The 24,854-nt window shown below is 36.6% G+C and overlaps 1 protein-coding gene and 1 pseudogene across 7 annotated transcripts; both read right to left on the bottom strand.

Annotated features, from left to right (window-relative positions):
* Positions 1–62: 62 nt before the first annotated feature.
* LOC123894617 (putative disease resistance protein At5g05400) lies at positions 63–7,705 on the bottom strand. Of its 7 annotated transcripts, none has more exons than XR_006803881.1 (6): positions 7,496–7,705; positions 4,155–7,226; positions 3,447–4,034; positions 1,018–1,098; positions 556–596; positions 63–444 (listed from the first exon to the last, which is right to left on the bottom strand). XR_006803881.1 is itself a non-coding variant. In XM_045944668.1 (5 exons), the coding sequence occupies exons 2-4, from the start codon at positions 7,206–7,208 to the stop codon at positions 1,057–1,059; spliced, it is 3,684 nt and encodes a 1,227-aa protein (XP_045800624.1). In that variant the 5' UTR covers positions 7,209–7,226; positions 7,496–7,673; the 3' UTR covers positions 63–596; positions 1,018–1,056. The 7 variants fall into 7 exon arrangements, 2 of the variants coding, with proteins under 2 accessions (XP_045800624.1, XP_045800625.1); XR_006803884.1 differs by having other exon boundaries at positions 189–444; positions 3,424–4,034; positions 7,496–7,671; XM_045944668.1 differs by having other exon boundaries at positions 63–596; positions 7,496–7,673.
* Positions 7,706–8,780: 1,075 nt separating this feature from the next.
* Positions 8,781–24,854, bottom strand: part of LOC123897381 — a 31,863-nt pseudogene continuing 15,789 nt past the window's right edge.

Raw genomic sequence — 24,854 nt, 5'->3', positions numbered from 1 at the left:
TGATTTAATTGAACTACACTTGATTAGATAGAATCAAAATGAACTACATGTTATTTGTATCATTGGATTAAAAGCTTGTTATTTGTATTATTGGATCAAAAAGCTTTTTTCCTGTAACAAGTACAATATGGTGAATTGAGCATGACAGGAATGAAAGAACATTTTACAAATGTTTTAGATGAGTTTTGTCAAGGAAAGTAGGAATATATATGAATCACCTAGGTCTCTTCTATGTGTTCGTGACTTGGATGTTGCAATTGCACAAATTGTTCATCCCAAGCTCGAAATATCAGCCGAGTACCAGTATAGTGAACAAAAGTACATAATCAATATAGAATACACCATAATTATAATAATACTAAAACTAACAATAAGATCCATTTGCCGACGTCCTCACTGGCGAAGTTCATCGAATGCTCAATCCACACCTCTTCTGGACGGGATCTGCAGACAACACCATAAATGTCCTTCATGTAATCATTGAAAATAAGCACGGTAAAACAAGGCATCGGCCATGTCAAGGATCAATTGAGAAAAGCAAATTGAGATGCTCACAGTTAGCATATCAAAATCATCATTTGTGACTGACTAGAAACCTGTGTCAAAGCAAGGAAGTGCATAGTATCCTATTAGATTCATATAAATTTTGCAGGACAATACTGCATAACTGTAAAATGATTAAGATTGGACCATTCATATTGTTGAAAGACAAATAATGGGTTAATGTTATATTCACCAAGACTTGTACACAACTAGATAATAAAACAAAAGCAAAAATCATTTAAAAAAAGAAAAAGAAAAAAGGACTTCCATAATTAAAATAACACAGAAGTAATATACTGTCCATGTGCATTAGCAGCACACACAAATTGGTTGTATCAAGAACAACCATGCGCAAAGGATAATTTCATGTATAAATTGGCAACAATATTAGATGATCTCAATTTGTATGTGTAAATTTGTCCTGACTTTATATACTGATTTTAAGGTTATCAGAAAACATTAGATTTTCTTTACCTCTTGTTATCTCACAGTTGGTAGATAAAGATCAAGTCTTCAATCATCTTTTCCTTCTCTCTTGGTTTCTTCTAGTTGTACCTTCATCAACAAAAAATTCAAAATATTAGTCATGAGATAAACTAATTTCACACTAATTGAGCTCAGCAGCTGAACAAAACAGTCCTTGCCTCTTTTATACTCCTTCCACTTTGGTGGTTCTTGTAATGGTTGAGATACAGGATCAACAACGGATGTTTTGCAATATGCACCATCCACTTTACCATTCCCAATGCCAATTCCCATTTACGTTTCCACACAAGAGGCAGCTAGATCATCCTTAATACCATTACTGAATTTTTTTCGTCATCATCGTTACTGTCAACACGTTGGACATCATTGCATTCGTTGTTTAGGTTTTCGGAGTCCAATAAATAACCACCACTATTTTGGTTGACCAAATCAATGTGCTTTATGATGTTACTCGATTCTAACTGGAGTTACGGGACAAAATCATCCAGATCTAATGGCAATGAATTCAAACACCCACATTAGATCTGGAAAAAGAGTTTTGAAGCCTTTTGTGCTCAAATCTAGAATCGAGTAACATCACAAAGCACATTGATTGGACTACGAAAACCTAAACGACAAATGTGAGGATGTCCAACATGTTCATGGTGACGGTAATAATGATGACGAAGAAAATTCAGTAGTGGTGCTAGGCATGATCTAACTGCCTCTTGTCTGGAATTTTTTCAGGAGGAATTTAATTCTCGCAAACATAAAGTGTCAGGAATGGTAAACTGGACGAGGCATATTGCAAAACATCCATTTGATCCTGTAGCACAACCATTACCACAACCATCAATATGGTTCAACATAGAGGAGAGGAGGAATTTTAATGCAGGGGAAGGAGTAAAGTTTAATTTGATACATGTTTGGTCAAAAGAGGGAAGGGGACGGGTGAGATTTTAACTAGAAACATGTTTTGGTTCACAATCTTACTATAAGACACTATGAAGCTAGTACACCTCTATGATTAAGCGTGTCGCGGTGTTCGACACGTGTTGATGTTAGACACTCGTAAGACACTCACGACACGTGTCGAACAAGTGTAAAAAAAAATTGATTTTTCTTTACTTATACTCTCCTTACGCACATATCAGATATATCTACAAGAGTTAAAGAAGTGTCGAAACAATATTGATGAATGAGAGATTGAAGACATTATATTTTGATTACAATAATTTTTTCGATAGTAGATGGATAAATAAAGGTAAAATATTATTATACCTTGTTTTAAAACTTTTTTTAAGAATTAACTTTTCCAACTTAGATTTACATGTATATATTTTTATTCTCAATTTATATTTTTTACAAATATGTAGTGGTGCCGGTGTCCTATATTTTTTAGCGGTGTCACCGTGTCCGAGTCCGTACTTCATAGATCACACATAATCCTTATAATCTTCAACGCAGATCAAATTATCTGTTAGTATCGATACCAGACCGGTCGTTGAACCAGAAAGCATACAGTAAAATATTAATAAACAAACAATTACACAACATTGGTAGTTTCATACTATTAAAAACATAAAATATCATAAATCATCATAGTAGTATAAAATTAAAACATTACACATAAAACAATTCAAATCAAATTACCTTACATACTTAATAAAATTAAAATGATATAATACATAGTTATTAATACCGTAGTAAAATTTCTAGCCACTATACTATTTTACCCAAAAATAAAAAAATGAAAAACAGATTAAGCTTTTTACTTCATCTTTCATCTATTATTTTCCGCACCAAGCCTCAGTTTCTACTCAATAAAGCGTCGTTCTGATCAATATTTTTTTTTTAAAAAAAAAAGAAGAAAACTGCCCAGACCTGCCAAACTGTCTAGATCGCCGACTTTTACTGGTTCCACGTCGGTTTTACGGTTTTAATTCTGGTTCCCATGCACAGCGCTCGGACCGGATACAAGTCCGATTCCCGGTCAAACCGATCAGTCCGTTCCGGTTTTTATTACCTTGGTTAGTAGCAATTTTACATAACGTTCTAGCAAAAACAATATTTATAAAATAATTTTTAATAAATATTAATTTATATATATATAAACAATAAAACATTATCCTAAAGAAAAACAAACTTGAAAATGTAATAAATTCATAAACAATACATCTTCTCTCTTCCACTCCCCTCCAAACACCTCCATTTAGGGAAAGCAAAAAGTGAGCTTATAAGGGATTTTGCTCCCCTCTCTTTCTCTTCGTTCTAAAAATTGAACCAAAACACATAAAAATTAAAGACTAAAGAGAAGTTAAAAAAAAACGTGCAAGGACTTCTAATTGCACATTCATTGGAATTCTTTTATTGAAATATGTATATAAAAACTAAAGAGAATTTGCGTAAGTAAACCTTGTTTGTCGAGGAGTATTCACCTGAATTTCTCTCAAACTTGGAGATATGCTCGGGCATTCAACTATGTCAAGATGTTTAATTTTCGGAGTCTGTAACTTAAAACCCTTGCAAATATCAACAAAACTTGGCAACTTATGCAGTTCTATTTTTGATAAGTTTACAAGTCCAATTGCAACATCATTGGTGATAGTGTTGCCTCCCTTAAAAACTTCTTCTAGTTGAGTAACCTCTGACATTTCAAGAGTGCTTAACTTTGGAAGCATTCTAATCATAGCAACAGAGAAAAGACTTTTCATTTTTTTGCAATTTACAATCTTAATATCTTTTAGCTTTGGAAAACACACTTCAGTATTGGACACAAACTTTTCACTTTCTTCAATGATTTGTTCTAATTCATGGCAGGAGTATACTCGAAACGATGTCAACTCTGGTAGGCTTCTATGTAGCTGCTCCATTGAGAATAGAGATCTCAAGTTATTACAATTGCTCACTGCTAATCTTTGTAGACAATGGAGATTCAAAATATGTCTTGGAGAAGGACCTACCCTTGATATGAGGCTCAATCCAGAAAAACCACTTAAGGTCATTTTTTCTATCTTGACAACTTTCTGAAAAAGGAATTTTGCATCATATGAAAATGGTGTAAACAACACAAATTAATAAAGTATGAAATGCATGTTTGAAAAATAACATTTAAACAAATTTTCCATATAAAAAAGAATACGTACTTCTCTATCCTCAGAGCCGGCCAATGTAGCGATCCATGATGCACTCAACTTCGGGCAATTCTCCACAATTAGTACTGTCGAAGAAGGCCATTTTTCACAATTGTTTTCAGGACATATTCCAATGAGATTATCAAGATCTGTGAGTTTGAGACGTTTCAAATAAGGATGCAAGTTCTGATTTGGATATTGTTGAGAGGAATGATTTTGGTGATCACATTCACCAAATACAAGTTTCAAATGAGGAGCCTTCTTTATTTGTATCTCTTCCAGTGGTGCAAATCCTTCAACACAACAGATTGGTAATAACGACTCTAACTTCTTACACTTAGAAATGTGAAGTTTCTTCAATCCAGACATCACAAAATGAGAACTCTTTATCGGAGTCTGAAATATTTCATTGTTTGAATTAGAACCATCCTCACTTCCGGTGGCAATTATAAACTTCAGTTCATCACATTGTGCTACTTCTAGCACTTCTAGTTGTTGTAGATTGTGGGCAACAGATATCGAGAAGAGAGCTTCACCGAACACATTGTTTTCTATTTTCAGGACTTTAAGATTTCGTAAGTTACAGTCCTGTGGAAATATATTGTGTAACTTCAAACATTGTTGTATTTCAAGTTTTTCTAATCTCTCAAAGAAGCTTAACACGTGTTGAGGTGGACCACGACACAATTCTTCCAAGTTTTCTAATCTTAGCAATACCAATTCTACCAACTCAGGAACCAGACACTCTAGCTTGGAATCAGAGGCTGTATTGAAGATGTATTCAATCTCTGAGCAACCTTCGAGACAAAGAGATTTAAAACAACTCACACCTCCCATAACTCCAATCATGTCTGGCATGATAGTTTTACATCCTCCATGAAGATTTATGAAATGAACTGTTTCGGCTATTTGAAGAAGATTCTTCGTAGAAGCCTTCATATTGGAGATATTAAAATCCATTACTTCTAAATGTCTGGAGGTTTTTGCAAAATCTCTACTACGGTCAGCATGTATTACAAACCTTTGCAACCTTGGAAGAGTAATAATGTCCACAGCACACTGATAAATGTACTCTTTTGGCATGCATTTGAAAGCATATAACTCTTCCAATTTTGACAATTTTCCTATTGCTGCATTATAGTTTTCTTCAAGAAAACGACAATATGACATATCTAGAAGCTTCAATCTGTTTAGTTTTCCTATTTCTTTAGGAAGTTCATTGATGATACAATGTCGCAAGTCAAGAATCTCAAGTCTTGTTAAGTTTGTTATGAAAAGAATGTTATCTAACTTCCATCCATTCAAGCGTAGAGTTCGAAGATTTGTCAATGAATGGGTTGAAGATGGCAATGATAATGATGGATCACCATACCCATTATAGATTAGAGAAAAAACCTTCAGCCCTTTCACTCCTTGAAAGGTTGCACGGGATAAATCAAAGGATTTCCTCCTCCTAGAATGTACCAATAAAATTTCAAGGTTTGGAGCATGCAATTGATGAAATTTTTGATCTTGCTTGTCATACCACGAGGATAGCGCAAAACAATCTATTATATTATCATCCATTACCAATTCGCTAACTTGTTTGTCAACATTTACCACGATTTTGTGATTCTCTGATCTCTTTGCAATCCATAAGGCTGTGTCGCGAACTGTGTCGTGCATCTTCACGCACTCTTTGCTTTCCCCGGCATTCATCAACAAACATGATTGCAAAAGTCTGTTAGTCGTTGCTTCGATCTCATCTCTTGCCGAGTCTAGCGGAAATTCTCCTCCTAGTCCAAGTCCGACTGCATATCGGATCAAATCTTCTATTGAGATTTTATAATCTTCTGGAAACATAGAACACAGTAAGAAGATAAGCTTTTCTTTGTATGATAAATAATCATAGCTTAATTTCAGACAACTTAAAGCATCTCCCACTCCGTCCATATGATCGTCAATGGTCTCTGAATGTGTCAACCTATGAAATGCAACCTTCCATTCAGCATCGGATTTTCCTTTCAAAGAAGATCCCACCGCTTTGATTGCTATAGGTAGTCCTTTACATTCACGGCAAATTTTTTGTGGAACACCATCCAACGACTTGGAGAATGTTTCATCAATATGTGCATGTTTTTTGAACAAAGTCCAAGACTCATCTTCAGATAAGAGTTCTAGATGGATCTTCTTTTGACAATGCATCAAATCACATATATGTTGATTACGAGTGGTTACAAGGATCTTCCATGCACCCTTGTTATGGTTGTCCAAGTGAATCCCTATATCGTTCAAATTAAACTCTCTCCATAAGTCGTCTATTATTACGAGCATCCTCTTTTTTTCTTTCAAATTCAACCAGAGACGTTGTGCTCTTCCCTCGTCACTTTCTTCCTCCAATTTCAAGTTCAAAACATCAGCCACTCTCCCTTGAATATCTCTAATGTTTGGAGTTTGAGACACTGTAACTAATATAGCCTTGTCAAAAATCTTTGATGCTTCAACCTTCTTAGCCACTTCTGTTACAAGAGTTGTCTTCCCTGTTCCGCCCATTCCATACACTCCTATCATGTAGATGTCATCATCTTGAAGTGCCTCCAATAGTTCACTATTAGCAACTTTTGTTGATTCAAAATAAATAAAGTTCTCTGATGATGGGTACTGTATGCCAGGAAGAGGAGCACGGTGAGAAAATGGTTGAATATTGCTTTTGCCTTTGAATTTTCCTATTAACTCTATCTTCTTTACTATTTGCTTGCATAAACGGTATCTTTTCCAAGTTGGACACTGCCCTTGAAAGCAACTAGTATTTTCTCTCATCATCTGTTCTAAATCTTCAACCTGTTCCAATAGATTTTTCACATCATTTAGCCACATTTCCACTGGTTTCTCAATTTCTTCAGTTCTATGCTTGGCTTGTTCAACACGATCCAACAAGTTATCTCTTTCGATTACTAGCTCTTGCTTTTCATTCTCAAGATCCCCGATAAATTTATTAACGCAAAGAAAACATTTTCCTTCGCGTATTGCCGGTCCAAGCAAACGTTCAACCAAACTAGCCACAATCGAGATAGCAACATCCGCCATCAAATTATCAAAGGTGATCTAACAATAGAATCATGTGATGTGAACAATTAGTCAAAAAGTTTATAGCATGAATATAGTTTGCAGACAATAAAGAAGCATCTTAATGTTTGTCGGGCATGAAATCAATTTAAAATATAAATAAAGAAAAAACAAGCTAAACTTTCAGTCACACACAAAAGAGTAAAAAAGAAGCAAACCATGAACTTTATGTTAATCACATAGATATATCAAATTTAAACGGTAGATTTAGGCCTAATTATGACTGCTTAATATGCAAACTATCATACCTTATCTCGTGCTGGACTGGTGAAGGAGGTGCTCCGTTGGATTGATTTGGCAGGGAATTAAATTTTATGGTTCTCTTTCTTCTATGATTATGTTTCAGACAACAAAGTCGAGTGACGATTCAGCTTCAGTCAATTATTATCTCAACTACGGTACTAGTACTCTATTATGATTTAAGTGACCCCACGTACAAATTTCCTACCTTATTATTAATGCTAGCTGAATAATAGTCGTCCAACTCCAATCTGCTGGCTCAATAATCCAACCAACCCGCTGAGAGCATTCATAATGAAGCTCCCCAAATTTAAGTATTTAATTGGGTTTTACGTGCATACATCACTCATTTATAATTCTTTTAATAATAGTCAATTTCTCCAACCCAACACCTCTTAAAATGTTCTAAATCGGTCCCACTAATAACTCTATATCTCATCAATAATACTACATCCTTATAAGTAGGTCCCACAAAAATATATTATAATGAGGATAGAGGGGGTACCTATTTGAGAAGCAGTACCTATTAGATACTCAATTGGTTTTGTTCCAATGGTAGTACTTAATAAGTACCTATAAGTATCTAATAGGTACTAGCATTGCAGATGTTCTTGGTATTGTGTCTTTTTGTTTTTTACAATAGCACCTTTAATAAAGGCTAATTTAAGTGATTTCATAGAAGGATGAATTTGTTACTTTTTTTTTTACTTGAAGATACATGATGTGACAAAGTGAGTAGCATAAAATAGTAGAATTAGTTTATATTATCATCATTAATGTTTAACTACACAATAAGGAATTCTATCATTAATATAAGATACCTTATTTTTTCTATCGAGCAAAATATGAACGAGTTGCATAAATATAGCATTGAAGAGACCACTTACTAATAGTTTACAAAAATCAAAATACATTACTTAAAATAAAATAATGTTTTTAGTAAAAAAAAATGGAGTATATATTTACTATTAACAAAGGCATTAAAAAATAGTTTACATTTATTTCGGGTCAACCCGATTTTGTCTTAAATATACTTGAATTGACCCATAAATTATCATGTTTGTTCAAATTTTAGGATGGGTTAGAGTTGATTATACCTTATCCCAACCCTTGTTCACCCCTAAATTTTTCTATCATATTGAAAACCGTCGGTCAAGATTCCCACTCTCTCAAGCAAGTTTTTTTTTTGGTAGATAGAATAACAAAATCATTATAAACTCACATACATAAGGTGTTATGTTAAATGACGCTATAATTTCATAATTTGTCCACGTTCTTCTTGAAAAATTCTCAAATCCGAAATTGAAAATTTTAATTTATAAACATGGAAAACACGAAGGCCATACCCACCAACAAAAGTATGAAACTGTAAAGTATTTCTCCTAAAACTGGCCATTTGTCGCTTCCATTGTGATTTAAATTCCTAAACATGCAATTTCTAAAGGATAAAGGAAAATGTCTATGTTCCAGAATGCTTCATTACAGGTGAACCCAGAAATTTAATATGACATTTAATGACACAGGCCACTAAGATAAAGGTAGCAATTGGCAAATATGTATAACATGTTGCGTCCTTCTAAAACATCATGTTCCGCTTCAAGGTTGAGAATGTGCACCTTGTTCAACGTTTAATGAACGCTATATCTTTACTCAATCAATCATGAAGCCTCTCGAAGAAATAAAGATAACCCATTTCCTTGGGTGGATTAACGGAAGCCCCAACCTTATTATCATCGAAAATAACCCATCTACCATCTTTTAAAACATGAGCAACGTAATGACCACACAGCGTAGAGGTTCCACTGTGGCTAACAACTCCCATAAGTCGATATCCTGTGTTGAAAAAAACAATGAAATTAATATCACAATTCACAACAAAATTTTAACATCTTTCCCTCAAGCATTGTCCTGGCAGATATGAGCATAAAAAAACCTAAGACCAATTTTGAGGGAAAAATATGTTTGTATTAAATCTTGTAAACTTAAATTGGGAGTGCTACTAGTGCTTTGGATTCACAATTTTCTGACATACATAACTTGTTGCCTTCAAATCTTTGTCTTTCAATAGTAACGTTATTTAACCTTTTTTAAAAGACAAGAATGTTACATATTTTATCCAGAAAAGTTGCCATAAAAGTTTAGCTTTATGCCAAGGCTTAGCTCAACTGGCAATGCCAATATTGTTAGACTGAACATCTTCACACGGGTTCGCCCAAGACATCGCAGTTGTGTGTGTGAGTTTCAAGTGGTGTTTGTTACTTTGTCTATTGACCAAAAAAAAAAGTATAGCCTAATGCATAAATTGTGAAGGAAAAAGGAAGTTTGCAGAAAATATGAAACATCTAGTTCCACACTACCAAAGTATAAAAACAAACAGTAGATATATTAAATTAAATCAAGAAGAAAATGTAACCATTTACCAGCTATGGAAGGAAGGAACAACACAAACATGACATCAGGTTGGCACTGTTGTTTTATAATTGTTCAAACCTAGTTTAGAAGTTAGTTTCATTTCAAGTTAGTTGGTTGTAACTAACTTGTTAGTTAGTAGTTGGTTAGTTGGTTACTTGTCTATCAAGTTAACCACCTATCTTTTGTTTTCTATAAGTAGGAGTTAGAATAAAGTGTAGAATCATCTCTTGTAAACTTCCACAATATTCACTAATCAATAAAATCTCTTTTCTTTCTCCTAAATCTCCTTCCTCTTCTTCAATAACACAAAGTGTGTGTGCTTGTTCTCCAACAAATTGGTATCTAGAGCCTTTTGGTTCATTGTGTAGCATCACAAGATTCAGGTTCTTGGGTAAGATTGTCAACTTACAGAGGCAATGGCAAGTGGCAATGGTGGTTTACCCAACAATCTTCCAATTCTTGATGGAAAGAATTGGGAACGATGGAACAAGCAAATGAAATCTTTGTTTGGATTTCAAGATACACTAGATGTGATGATTAATGGTGTTGCAGCATTACCTGCAAATGCAAAGGCAAGAAACAATCACAAAGATTTGAAGAAGAAAGATTGCAAGGCAATGTATGCAATTCAGGCTGCACTGAATTCAGCAAATTTTGATAAGATCTCTCATGCTGAAACATCTAAAGAAGCATGGGATATCTTGGTGAAGTATTATAATGGTGGAGAAAAGGTGAAAGCTGTGAAACTACAATCATTGAGGAGGCAGTATGAATTACTGCAAATGGACAACAATGAATCGATTGGATCTTATGCATCAAAGGTTCAAGCACTGGTTCACACCATGAAGAGTTGTGGTGAAGAAATCTCTGAGAAGATGATTGTTGAAAAGGTAATGAGAACCTTAACCCCTAATTTTGATCATGTTATTGTTGCTATCCAAGAAGCTGGTAAAGTAGCAGACATGAAATTGGAAGATTTGGTCGGTTCTTTAGAAGCACATGAATTGATGATTAATGAGAGAAAGGGTGTACAAGAATCTGTGCAAGCGTTGAAAGCTCAAACATTCAAGAAGAATGGTGGCTACTGTTGAAATATAAAATAACAGAGAACACAAGAGGCATATGGTGAAAACCGTGTGTCATAGAGCATCACGGACATTCCATTATATAATATTAAGAGCATTAATTACAAAGGAATATTACTATGGAATATGCTATGCTAAGAATACTCTAGAATATATTTACAATAATATTAAATATCAACACTCCCCCTCAAGCTGGAGCATATAAGTCAAATGCACCAAGCTTGCCACATATGTAATTGATTCTAGGACCTCGCAGTGATTTTGTAAAGGCATCTGCCAATTGATCATTGGAATTGACAAAGCTTGTGACAATGTCGCCTGATTCGATCTTCTCTCTGACAAAATGACAGTCTATCTCAATATGTTTGATCCTCTCATGGAAAACTGGGTTTGAGGCAATGTGCAGTGCAGCCTGATTATCACAGATAAGTGTCATTGGTCTAGCATTTTCAAATTGAAGTTCTTTGAGTAACTGCTTCAACCAAATCAGCTCACATGTTACTAGTGCCATGGCTCTATATTCAGCCTCAGCGCTTGATCTTGCTACTACATTTTCTTTCTTACTCTTCCAACGAGTACACAATACCCAGAAGTGGATCGTCTATCAATGGGTGAGCCTGCCCAATCAGCATCCGAGTAACCAACTATCTGAGTATGACCTCTATCTTCATAAATGAGACCTTTTCCTGGTGCACCTTTGATGTATTTCAGAATTCGGATTACAGCATCCATGTGTTCTTGGCAAGGAGAATTTAAAAACTGGCTTACAACACTAACTGCAAATGAAATGTCTGGACGAGTGACTGTGAGATAATTCACTTTTCCAACCAATCTCCTATATCTCCCTGAATCTGATAAAGGCTCCCCCTGATTAGGTAGAAGCTTGACATTTGGATCCATAGGAGTATCAACAGGCTTTGCATTCAATAAACCTGTTTCTTCAAGAATATCCATTGCATATTTTCGTTGTGAAATCACAATGTCATCCATAGATTGAGCTACCTCAATGCCCAAAAAATAACGGAGTTTACCAAGATCTTTAGTCTGAAACTGATTCGAGAGGTATTGTTTTAGCTGAACTATTCCCTGCTGATCACTACCAGTTATGACAATATCATCAACATAAATTATCAGATAAATGCACCCTTGGACAGAGTGACGATAAAAGACAGAGTGGTCAGCTTCACTGTGAGTCAAGCCAAATTGTTGGACTACGGTACTGAACCGGCCAAACCAAGCTCGAGGAGACTGTTTAAGACCATAAAGAGACCTGTGTAACTTACAAACCATATTAGATGACTCCCCCTGAGCAACAAACCCAGGTGGTTGCTCCATATACACTTCCTCTTCAATGCCATTTTAGCTACAGACGAAAAAGTATCACTATAATCCAACCCAAAAATCTGAGTATAGCCTTTGGCCACCAAGCGAGCCTTAAATCGATCAATCTTACCATCCGGACAAACCTTCACTGTATAGACCCAACGACAACCTACCAAAGACTTTCCAGGGGGTAGAGGAACCAGTTCCCAAGTACCACTGCTTTGGAGAGCACACATCTCGTCAATCATTGCTTGCCTCCACTCAGGGTGTGATAATGCTTCACCTGGAGATTTAGGAATAGAAACAGAAGACAAGGATGACAAGCAAGTGTAATGTAAAGGGGAAAGACGACTATAACAAAAATCAATATAGTGTGGAGACGGGTTACATGTTGAACAAGTACCTTTACGAATTACAGGAGGAAGATTAGGCTCAGATTGCGGGACCGGATCCGATGACGAAGATTGCGTTGGTGGTGAGTCTTCAACGGCCTCTGGAACATGTGTAGGCACAACAGAGGGTCGTGGACGACGTTGATATGTTTGTAGTGGTTGTGAAGTTGGAGGAGCAACCATAGGTGTATCTGGTGGGACAGACTGACAAGGCTCAAGAGGAACAATGGTAATTTCCTGAATGGGTTCAGGATTAGTGTCTTGAAGTGATTCAGGAGTCATTTTGTTCGCTTCAAAGTATGGGATAGATTCAAAGAAGGTAACATCAGCCGATGCGAGGTATCGTTGTAATGTAGGAGAATAGCAACGATAACCTTTTTGTGACCGATGATAACCAAGAAAGAGGCACTTTAGTGATCGGGCTGACAGTTTGTCAAGACCAGGAGAGAGATTGTGAACAAAACACGTGGACCCGAAGACACGAGGAGGCAGCAGGTGAATGGGGGAATTAGGAAAAAGGACAGAATGGGGGATATTGCCATCAAGGACAGAAGATGGCATGCGGTTTATAAGGTAACATGTCGTTAAGACAGCATCCCCCCAAAAACGAAATGGAACATTACCATGGAGAAGCAGGGTCCGAGTGGTTTCAATGAGATGCCGATTTTTGCGTTCGGCTACCCCATTTTGTTGAGGTGTGTGAGGGCATGATGTTTGGTGGAGAATACCATTCAAAGCCATAAAATATTGAAATTGGTGTGACAAATATTCACGAGCGTTATCGCTTCTTAAAGTACGAATAGACACACCAAATTGAGTTTTGATTTCTTGGTAAAATTGCTCAAAGATAGAAAATAATTCAGATCTATTATTCATTAAAAATATCCACGTACAACGAGAAAAATCATCAATAAAAGTAACAAAATATTTTGATTGTAAAGTAGACATAGTACGAGATGGACCCCAAACATCGGAGTGAACTAAAGCAAAAGGGGACGAAGCCCGTTTATTGACTCTATCGGGAAAGTTACTACGAGTGTGTTTCCCTAACTGACACGACTCACAATGTAGACTAGACAACTTAGATAAACTTGGCACCAACTTCTGAAGTTTGGGAAGACTTGGATGACCCAACTGAGCATGGATTGTAAGTGAGGAATCTGTGGCGGAGCATGTTTTGGATGACAAAGATAGGTAGTAAAGGCCTTGAGACTCACATCCGACGCCAATCGTTCGTCCCGAACTCCGATCCTGCAAGGTAACATTACTATTAGTGAAAGTAACAATACAATCGAGAGAACGAGTTAGACGATTGACTGAAAGAAGATTAAATGGACAACCAGGTACATAGAGAACAGAGTCAACTGAAATTGAAGGTAGAATTTGGACAGTACCAATCCCTTGGGATTGAGTTTGAGAACCATTTGCAGAAGTTATACTGGGTAAGAAACCAGATGTAGAGAGAGAAGAGAAAAGACCTTTATTACCGGTAACATGATCAGAAGCACCAGAATCTAGAACCCAAGGACCGAGAGATGATTGAGAGAGGCAAACAGATGAGTTACCAGTGTGTGCAACCGAAGCAGTAGAACCGGAGTCCTTATTACTCTGACACCACCTGAGGAAATCTTCATAGCTTGTCGGAGAGCCTTGGGGAGAAGGCTTGGTTTGAATGATGCGAGACTGATCAGTTTGAATCATATTAACCCGACGTCGATGAGGTTTGCCATGCAACACCCAACAATTATCAATATCATGGTTGGATTGGTGACAATGCGCACACTTGGAATTGGAACGAGGTTTAGAGTTGGATGGCCCTCCTCGGTATCGATTCTTGTTATTTCCAAATGACGCAAGGGCAGCGGTGTCACCTGGTGCAAGGGTAATAACAGGCTCGAGTGAATGTTTTGCAGATACTCGAAGGAGGATAGCAGATGCTGTAGACATATCTGGAACAGTTGCAGAACCCAAAATCTGATCACTAATCGCAGAGTACTCTTCTGGTAAGCCATAAAGGGCAAGGGGCATGAAGAAGGTGCTACGTTGTTCACGTTCCTTCTCCTGTTCAGTTGTAGAGCTTGCGGTAGGAGGGAGAAGCTCATTAAAATCATGAAGTGCAGAATGAACATTACCGAGATATGTTGAAATAGAGCCGTCTATCTTTTTCGGAGTAATGATATTCATCAATTTGTGACAAACTTCATAAAGGCGCTGAGTGTCATTAGTATAAAGTTTCTTAGCCTGACTCCAAACTGATTCACACGTGATATGAGGACGGAAGATCGGTTTGATATCAGGGTGAAGTGTGGATTTGATAACACCGCACAATTGAGTATCGATCTGTTCCCATTTTGGTTTATCAGCTTTAGTTACCGTATCGGACTTCGTAGTGAGATGGTCCTTGTAACCTTGTCCGGTAACCCATAATTTGATATCAGCGGCCCAACTATCGTAATTGGAACCATTCAGTTTCTCTATAGAGAGAGGAGATGTAACGTAGTTGGTAAAGATACCTTTTAAACCATCAGAAGTGTTGTTAGCAGCCATGGGTAATCAGAAGAGGTAAACAACATGCACTTCGGTATAAATATGGGCTGTTTGTGAAAGAACACGTATTTCGGTCAGATATGGAACAAGAACGGAGAGGCGATTCCGGCGATCCAAACGGCGACCTGAACGGCGGCCGGACGCGCTGTCACGCGCGGGTACAGCGGCGGCGCGTGGGCGAAAGCGACGGTCAGAGAGACGGCGCGTGTGGGCGCGTGGATGATCGTTTCCTAACGCGGTTTTGGGGACAGGCCGGATCGGGGATTGCGATTCGGATGGTGGGGTTGGTTGTCGGAATGGGTGGCAGCAGCGGCGGCAGTGGTGGGAGGGGTTGAAAACTGACTGAAAATTGCCGGAATAATCACGGCAGCAAATAATGGACAAACTGGAGTTAACACACAATTTGTGGAAAGAAAAAAAATAAAAATAAAAAATCTTACCGAAGGACAGTGGGTCCACCGGGTAAGCACGGTGTAGGGTTGCCTCTTAATAGGCTCTGATACCATGTTGAAATATAAAATAACAAAGAACACAAGAGGCATATGGTGAAAACCGTGTGTCATAGAGCATCACAGACATTCCATTATATAATATTAAGAGCATTAATTACAAAGGAATATTACTATGGAATATGCTATGCTAAGAATACTCTAGAATATATTTACAATAATATTAAGGGTAAATGATCATTTACCCCCCTGCAAAATAAGCAAATTTTCGTTTACCCCCTTATGCAGATTTTTTTTCTGTTTACCCCCCTGCAAAAAATAGATTCACTCATTTTGCCCCCCGTGTGTACAACAAGACATGTGAATGTGCAAATCTGCTGACATGACTTGTACACTTGGAAAAATATAATTAATATTTATTTTTTAAATTCCACGTCAGATAATATATATATTTTTTTTAAAAAAAATCCTACAAATTAAAAAAACGGATTTTTTTTCCCAAAAAAATCCTACAAATAAATTTTTTTTCCTACAAAATTTTTTAAAAAATTTCCTGCAAAAAAATAATTTTTTTTCCTACAAAGAATTTATAAAAATGAATTTTCTTATTTTGCTCCCAAAATAAAGTTTATTTTCAAAATAAAAATTTTAAAGATTTATTTTCAAATCTTTTTGAATTAAAAAAAAACATGATCTTTATTTTTTAAAAACAAAACATTATTTTTTTTGTTAATCTCTTTGAATTAAAAAAAATAGAAAAAGAAGTTTTATTCGTGTTTTCCTCTTATACCAAAATCATTTGCCCTAGAACTAGAAAAATAGAAGGAAGCAGAAGACAATAACGAAGTAGAAGACGATTCCGGTGATTGAAGAAGACGACGACGAATATGATCACGACGGTGGAAGCAAACCGGCGAAGATTCTGTTTTTTTTTAAATCAAAAAGATTTGAAAATAAATTTTTAAAATCTTTATTTTGAAAATAAACTTTATTTGGGAGAAAAATATGAAAATTCGTTTTTTTATTTTAGGAATAAAATAATAATTTTGTACGAAAAAAAACTATTTGTAGGAATTTTTTAAAATTTTGTAGGGAATTTTTTTTTTATTTGTAGGATTTTCTTTTAATTTTGGAAAAAAAAAATCGTTTTATTAATTTTGTAGGAAAAACAATTTTAAATTTTTTTTGAAAAAAATATTTTCTGACGTGGAATTTAAAAATAAATATAAATGTTTTTTTCCACGTGTACAAGTCACGTCAGCAAATTTGCACAATCACATGTCCTGCTGTACACACAGGGGGCAAAATGAGTGAATCTATTTTTTGCAGGGGGGTAAACAAAAAAAAATTCTGCATAGGGGGTAAACGAAAATTTTCTTATTTTGCAGGGGGGTAAATGATCATTTACCCTAATATTAAATATCAACAGCTACAAAGGAAAGAATAAGTCCAAGAATGCTTCACAAAACCAGCAGAAATTTGATGAAAAATCTGAATCCTTCAAGAAAGGAGGAGGAACATCAAATTCAAATCCAAAGAAAAAAGGATAAAAGTCACATTCAATGTTACAATTGCCAGATCAAAGAAGGCAGAAGACAGTGATGATGAAGCAAACTTGGTGGAAGAAAACTCAGATGAAGGTAAAGGTGTTGTAACCTTCATGGCTGCTATGTCAGAAGATAAAATTGCTAGTGGAGCATGGTTCTTGGACACATGGTGTTCCAATCATATGACTGGTCATAAAGACTGGCTGATCAAATTTGATGACACAAAGAAAAGCAAAGTGAAACTAGCAGATGGTAAGTCCATACAAGCAGAAGGCACTGGGAACATGGTAATCAAGAGAAAGAATGGTAGTTCTGTCATAGTTGAAAATATCTTGTTTGTACCAGGTATGGATTGTAACTTGCTTAGTGTTGGTCAATTAATAGAGAAAGGCTTCTCAGTTAGTATAAAGAATGAAAACTTTGAACTCTATGATCCTGCAAACATGTTAGTTTTGAGGTCACCTTTGGCTAAGAATAGAACTTTCAAAACTGTGATCAACAATGCTACAGTAGAATGCATGAAAGTTGTGTCAGAAGATAAACAAAATTGGTTGTGGCACTTGAGATTTGGCCATTTGAATTTTAAATATCTGAACCAGTTAGCAAGTAAGGAAATGGTAGCAGGACTGCCCAAAATTCAAATGCAAGATAAGATTTGTGAGGGTTGCTTAGCAGGCAAGCAAACTAGGAACGTTTTCAAAAAATCTTTACCATTAAGATCTGCAAATGTTTTGGAAGTTGTACACTCAGATGTGTGTGGACCATTTGATGTGAAATCACTTGGTGGAAACAGGTACTTCTTAACATTTGTGGATGAATTCAGCAGAAAAATGTGGGTTTACTTGATACAGTCAAAAGATGAGGCATTTGAGGTGTTCAAAAGATTCAAGGCTTTGGTAGAGAATCAATGCAGCAAGAGAATTAAGATTCTCAGAATTGATGGAGGAGGTGAGTATACTTCAAGGAGGTTTGAGTCATTTTGTGAAGAGAATGGCATTGAACATGAAGTCACAGCTCCATACACACCTCAGCACAATGGTTTGTCTGAGAGAAGGAATGGAACAATACTTGACATGGCTAGATGCATGGTGAAGCATAGAAATCTGCCTAAGTCATTTTGGGGTGAAGCTATAAGTACTGCAGTGTATGTGTTAAACAGATGCCCTACAAAGAAACTCAAAGACAAAGTACCAGAAGAAGTATGGAGTGGCAAGAAGCCAAGTGTAAGTCACTTTAGAGTTTTTGGTGCATTATGCTACAAGCATGTACCAGAAGCAAGGAGCACTAAGCTGGATGATAGAAGTGAATCAATGATTCTAGTAGGCTATCATGTAACTGGAGCTTACAAACTGTACAATCCAACAACAAAGAAAATGATATACAGTAGAGATGTCATTGTTGATGAAGCAAAGAGCTGGGATTGGATATCTGGCAGCAGTACAAGCAAGCCAGTGATAAGCTTAACTGATGATGAAGCATCAGAAGCAGCAGATGCTGAAGCTTCAGGAGCAGCAGATGCTGAAGCTTCAGAAGTTGGAACCAGAGCCAGATCATCATGGGCAAGAAAAACTCCAGCCAGATAGATTACAAGATTGTGATGTGGTAAATGATAATGAGGTAAATGAAGATGGTGATCTAGTACACTTTGCACTGCTAGCAGGAGCAGAACCTGTTAATCATATTGAAGCTCTGAATAACATGAAATGGAAGCAAGCTATGGAGGAAGAACTATGTGCCATTGAGAAGAATCAGACATGGGAGATAGTCAAGTTACCATCAGGCAAGAAAGCAATAGCAGTAAAATGGGTGTTCAAATTGAAGCTCAACCCAGATGGCTCCATAGCAAAGCACAAAGCAAGATTGGTTGCAAGAGGTTTTCTGCAAAGAGAAGGGCTGGATTACTCAGAGGTTTACTCACCTGTTGCTAGAATTGAGACTGTAAGGCTGGTAGTAGCTATAGCAAATGCAAGAGATTGGCCTATGTACCATCTAGATGTCAAATCTGCTTTTCTAAATGGACCATTAGGAAAAGTAGTTTTTGTGACTCAACCTCCTGGTTTTGTGATAAAAGGTAAAGAAAACATGGTATACAGGTTGAAGAAAGCCCTATATGGTTTCAAGCAAACTCCAAGAGCCTGGAACAAAAGAATTGATGGATTCCTTGTGAAACAAGGTTTCAGCAAATGCAAGTCAAAATATGGAGTTTATGTACAAAAGTCAACTTCAAGCATCATTCTTATATGTTTGTATGTTGATGATCTCTTAGTAACTGGGAGTGACATAGCTAAGATTGAGAAGTTCAAAACTGTCATGATGACTGAATTTGAAATGACAGATTTGGGAGAAATTTCATACTTCTTAGGAATCGAATTTTTGAAAACTTCAAAAGGATTAATGCTACATCAAAGAAAGTATGCTGGTGAGATTTTGAAGAGATTCAATATGTCTGATTGTACCTATGCTATAACTCCAATGGAGACAAATCATAAGCTGGAAAAGAATGAAAGTGAAGATGCAGTGGATCCTACAATGTTCAAACAGATTGTTGGTTCATTGAGATATCTGTGCAATAGCAGGCCAGACATATGCTTTGCAGTTGGCTTGATTAGCAGATTTATAGAGGATCCTAGACAATCTCATATGAAAGCTGCTATGAGAATATTGAGGTACATAGCTGGCACACTAGATTTTGGAATTCTCTTTCCAAAGTCAGCAGTGAATGCAAAATCAGAGATAATTTGCTATTCAGATGCTGATTGGTGTGGTGATAAAGTGGATAGAAGGAGTACCACTGGCTATTTCTTCAAGTATTTGAATGCTTCAGTTGCTTGGTGTTCAAGGAAGCAACCAATAGTTGCACTTTCCTCGTGTGAAGCAGAATATATTGCTGGTTCTTATGCAGCATGTCAAGCCCTATGGATTAACTCAGTGCTTAAGGAATTGAAGATCAATGTGAAGAAGCCAATTACCCTGCAAATTGACAATCAATCTGCAATAAACTTAGCTAAAAATCCAGTGCTGCATGGAAGAAGCAAACATATAGAAGCCAGATTTCACTTCTTGAGGGAGCAGGTGAATCAAGGTAGCTTAGAAGTAATTCATTGTGCTACTGGTTCACAAGTTGCAGATATTATGACCAAGAGTTTGAAGATTGACAGATTTTTGAACTTAAGGAATTCACTTGGTGTGTTCCAACTTAGATCATGATGTTGAGCTTGTTGTATAGGTTTGAAAATTAAGGGAGCATGTTGTTTTATAATTGTTCAAACCTAGTTTAGAAGTTAGTTTCATTTCAAGTTAGTTGGTTGTAACTAACTTGTTAGTTAGTAGTTGGTTAGTTGGTTACTTGTCTATCAAGTTACCACCTATCTTTTGTTTTCTATAAGTAGGAGTTAGAATAAAGTGTAGAATCATCTCTTGTAAACTTCCACAATATTCACTAATCAATAAAATCTCTTTTCTTTCTCCTAAATCTCCTTCCTCTTCTTCAATAACACAAAGTGTGTGTGCTTGTTCTCCAACAGGCACAAATTTTCAGTTGTGCAGTGAAAGGGGGAAGTAGATTTTAAATGATGTGATAATTGATAAATGTGATCTTTTTTCTGATTAAAGATCAATATAATGAACAGAAAGGTACACCAGAAGAATTAGAAGCAACTTACTCCCTCCTCCATCAGGCAGGCCAACATCACCGGAAATGGATGCAGTGTCTGATGTGACAGTATCCATACTGGAGATCGACTGATGCCTCAGGATTGTTAAATATCCAATCTGTTGCTTTCTCAATGTCACCACCCTACAAAACAATAATTTCCATTTAGACCATAAAAAACCTTCCTTCACAATTTATTCAAAACCTAATCTTAGGCTGTGTCTGTTTCCAGCTATGTAATATTACTTCCGGGAAATTGAGGAAGGGAATGCAACATTCCTGTTTTTTGTTCAAATTTTTAAAAATTATTCCCGTGTACGGTTGATTCCCGGAATGTTACTTACCATTGATTTCCCCACATTTTCTTTTAATGTTGGCGGTAAGAGTAATAAACCCCCACCAAATTTTACCACATTCATTTCTATTTTTATAGAATACCATTTCAAGGAACATATGATTTTACATCTAGAAACAAACACCCCTACCGCTACAAAGGAGAAACAGAATATATAAAACGAGAAAATTACTGATGCCTTAAGCGCCTTTCGAGCAATATTTTCTTGAAACCCAAACGAAAGTAGAGTATCAACTTTTGATTGGTCAAGAATTGTCAATGCTTCAGAGCCATAAATAGGAATGTCAATATCTATGTAAAACAAATTAATCCAGCATTATGTACGTCGTGCATTAAAATGTACCTTGCAAACAAGTTTGCTTTTACATAATAAGTGAACCCTATTTCAGATTTTCAGATACCTGGATCATCCATGTGAGATAGTAACCAAGTCATTGCTTCTTCAACTCCAACATTTGATGTATTTACAGCAGCTTTCTGACAATGGAGATGATTAAGCCCATGGAAACAAGTTGAGAGATGATTTCTTCATTGGCTAAAGGTTTATTCGAGTCTTCCTCGTTTGGCACTGCCGGTCACAGATAACAAATGCCAAGAGATTCAAAGATCTTCATATAAATAGTCCAGTTAAATGATAATTACATTATTTAGTTGAAAGAGGCACAAATTTACATGACAATAACAGTTGCAAACTTGATGAAAAGAGAAATCTGTCAGTTCAATATATAAGGTTATTTTGCATGAACGGATTTATCGCAATAATTCATTTAAAAATTCAATTCCTTCATGGGAGATAGCGATCAGTGCAAGCTCAGTGCAAACAGGAATAAAAGAGACAAGAGTATTTAAAAGATTGTTAGATGGACTAAAGATATTACCAATGTAGGATAAATTTCAAAATGATATGCAATGGCATAGTGCAAGCAATCCAACTATGTTGGCACTCCAGTCATAATTTGTAAATCATAAGCAATAGAAAATGATATTACCATTGTAAGTCGACAAATTTATAAAAACTTGGCGCTGTGGTGGGAACTTATTATACATAAAAAGAAAGGTAAATGTGGGCAATGCCACAGATTAGAGACACAAGTTGCATTTTGGTTTCTATGAAACAAATCACAGTTTTTTTCTCTATTAGAAACTGATAGTCCCGCGTGACAGGGGAAAAATTAGGAGAGGGGACATCAAAGAATTGAACAGGTGACATTTGTTGAGTGGAGAGAGACAGAGAATCATTTCTATATATTGGAGAGGTGGAATTCGATGGGATGCAGGCTAGAATTGAGGGGAATATTGAGTTGGGAAAGTCAGGGTGAGGAGCACAGGATTCTTTCTCTGGTAGGTTTACGTTTATCATTTTCTACTTCAGTGTAATGAATATAGGCCCGGAGAATAAAATAGGCCCAAATTGTAGTTACTCATGGATTCTAGATCCTTCCTCTTTATTAGTGAGTCACTCATTATCTAGAATGTTCTAGATATCTCTTTAGGATGAGATGCTAGAGAATATGCCAAATTCTAGTCTATATATAATGGTATTAGATGAATATAATAATCAAGCAAAAATGAATGAATGAATTTAGTTATTTTAGCTTAGTGTAGTTTGTTAGTAGTTTTTAGCAATTATCTCTTCAAGTTATGAACAATCAAAAAGTTGTTCATAACAATTGGTGCTTTCATTGAGAGTTTTTTCTCATTACCATGACTTCTCTCTACCATAATCCGTTTCACCACCATGACCCAACAATCATTAGTGTTCATACTTTGTTGAAACCACAGGCATATCAAAACCCACCATCCATCAACACCGATATATCACCACCACCTACATACCCAAATTCCATTGCCAATAACTCCCCTCACTACCTTATTCGTCACATTGATTATGCTACCCAACAACTTCTCCATTCCCAGAGAGCTTGCCTCCATTCCATTTCCAATTTCGCCTCTGAGATTTCAGCACTCAACAACAGCCTCATGCCTCCCAATTTCACTTACCAACAACCACCTTTCATCGCTTCCACAACTATGTTTAATCACAACTTTAATCAACACTTCCATGATCCATTTCCACCACCCAAATCAACCCCCTTCAACCATCACAATTTCACCTACAACACCACCACCCACTTTAACAACCAACCTGTAAACCCACAAACCTTTGTTTCACCTTCCATTTCCACATCCACAGTCACCCCCACCGTTTTCACGCCATCACCACTCGAAATATGCACTCATCCATACAAACCTCCGGCAACTTCCCAAATTCTTCCATACAATTCCAATCACGTCACCATTGAGATCGACGCTGCGAAGAAACTTGTCCCAGATCTCTCAATCCTTTCTGATTCCGCTCCTGTGTCTGAAGTCGTTGGCGAACAACACGTTGCTATTATAGAGGATTTCAACGATGTGGCTTCGTCACAGCTCATACAAAATTTCACTGCAGATTTCTCAACACCTGAAACTGACGAGAGATCGAGTGAGGATGACGTCACAGTGAAGGACCAAGAAGAAGTTAATCACCGATTAACTCCATCAATTCCTCCGCCACGGTATGATTCAAATTGTGTTACCTCTTTCACCATCAAGTCCTTTGGCGATGTTTCAAAGAGTTTGGTTCCGGCGAAGCACCGTCCAATCTTTCCCACTCGGCCTTTACTTCTACCATACCGTTTCACTGTCGTGACAAACAACGACAACACTCATTCCGGCGTGACAAAACGACAAGTACTGAATCACAAGCTTTTCGTCAGCAATTTTGAAAGCTCCTTCGGTTTTCGTGTTGGGAGCACCTTCAATTTTGATCCCGGCGGTGACAAGTTTAGTCCGACGGAAAATTCTTGCGTCAATCGTTGCATTTTCTCTCTGTTGTGGGTGCCATGGGATAGAGGAAAATTGTGGGTTTCCAGCTTCCTATTTTCGGCAACTATTTTGTTTCCGGTGAGAGGCGCCGCTTCTGGTTCGCCGAGGGTGCCATGGAGCTCAAAAACGCCGATGAATGCACTCATCACAGTTGCTGCAATGCACGTGAAAGGGAGAGGATGCAATAAAGTAAGGGTAAATTGGGAATTGAAGTCATTAAAATCCTCTAATGATTTAATGGGCTTGTCTCCATACTTGGCCCAAGGTGCACTTTCACATTTGGCCCATGCTGCTAAGAAGAATTGCATTTTGAGCAAGAATTTGTGAATAAGTCCACTCAACACAATTTGAATTTTCTTTGGGTTTTGATTAAATTCTACGCTGCACTACATTGTGGATTTTGTTAGATTACACCTTGAGGACAAGGTGATTCTGTAAGACCAATGGAATGTAATGAATACAGGCCCGGAGAATAAAATAGGCCCAAATTGTAGTTACTCATGGATTCTAGATCCTTCCTCTTTATTAGTGAGTCACTCATTATCTAGAATGTTCTAGATATCTCTTTAGGATGAGATGCTAGAGAATATGTCAAATTCTAGTCTATATATAATGGTATTAGATGAATATAATAATCAAGCAAAAATGAATGAATGAATTTAGTTATTTTAGCTTAGTGTAGTTTGTTAGTAGTTTTTAGCAATTATCTCTTCAAGTTATGAACAATCAAAAAGTTG

Source organism: Trifolium pratense, linkage group LG7 (assembly GCF_020283565.1).
Source record: "Trifolium pratense cultivar HEN17-A07 linkage group LG7, ARS_RC_1.1, whole genome shotgun sequence".
Classification (NCBI taxonomy): Eukaryota; Viridiplantae; Streptophyta; class Magnoliopsida; order Fabales; family Fabaceae; genus Trifolium; species Trifolium pratense.
Note: the sequence above shows the minus strand (reverse complement) of the source record. Positions and strands in the feature narration are given on the sequence as shown.

What these genes read in the sequence shown, in the direction of transcription:
- LOC123894617 (XM_045944668.1), bottom strand. Translation starts at nt 7,208, where the DNA reads ATGGCGGATGTTGCTATCTCGATTGTGGCTAGTTTGGTTGAACGTTTG. An exon ending in CCGGCTCTGAGGATAGAGAA is followed by an intron (nt 4,035 to 4,154) that starts GTACGTATTCTT and finishes TTCCTTTTTCAG; the next exon opens with AAAGTTGTCAAGATAGAAAA. An exon ending in CAAGTTTGAGAGAAATTCAG is followed by an intron (nt 1,099 to 3,446) that starts GTGAATACTCCT and finishes TTGTTGATGAAG; the next exon opens with GTACAACTAGAAGAAACCAA.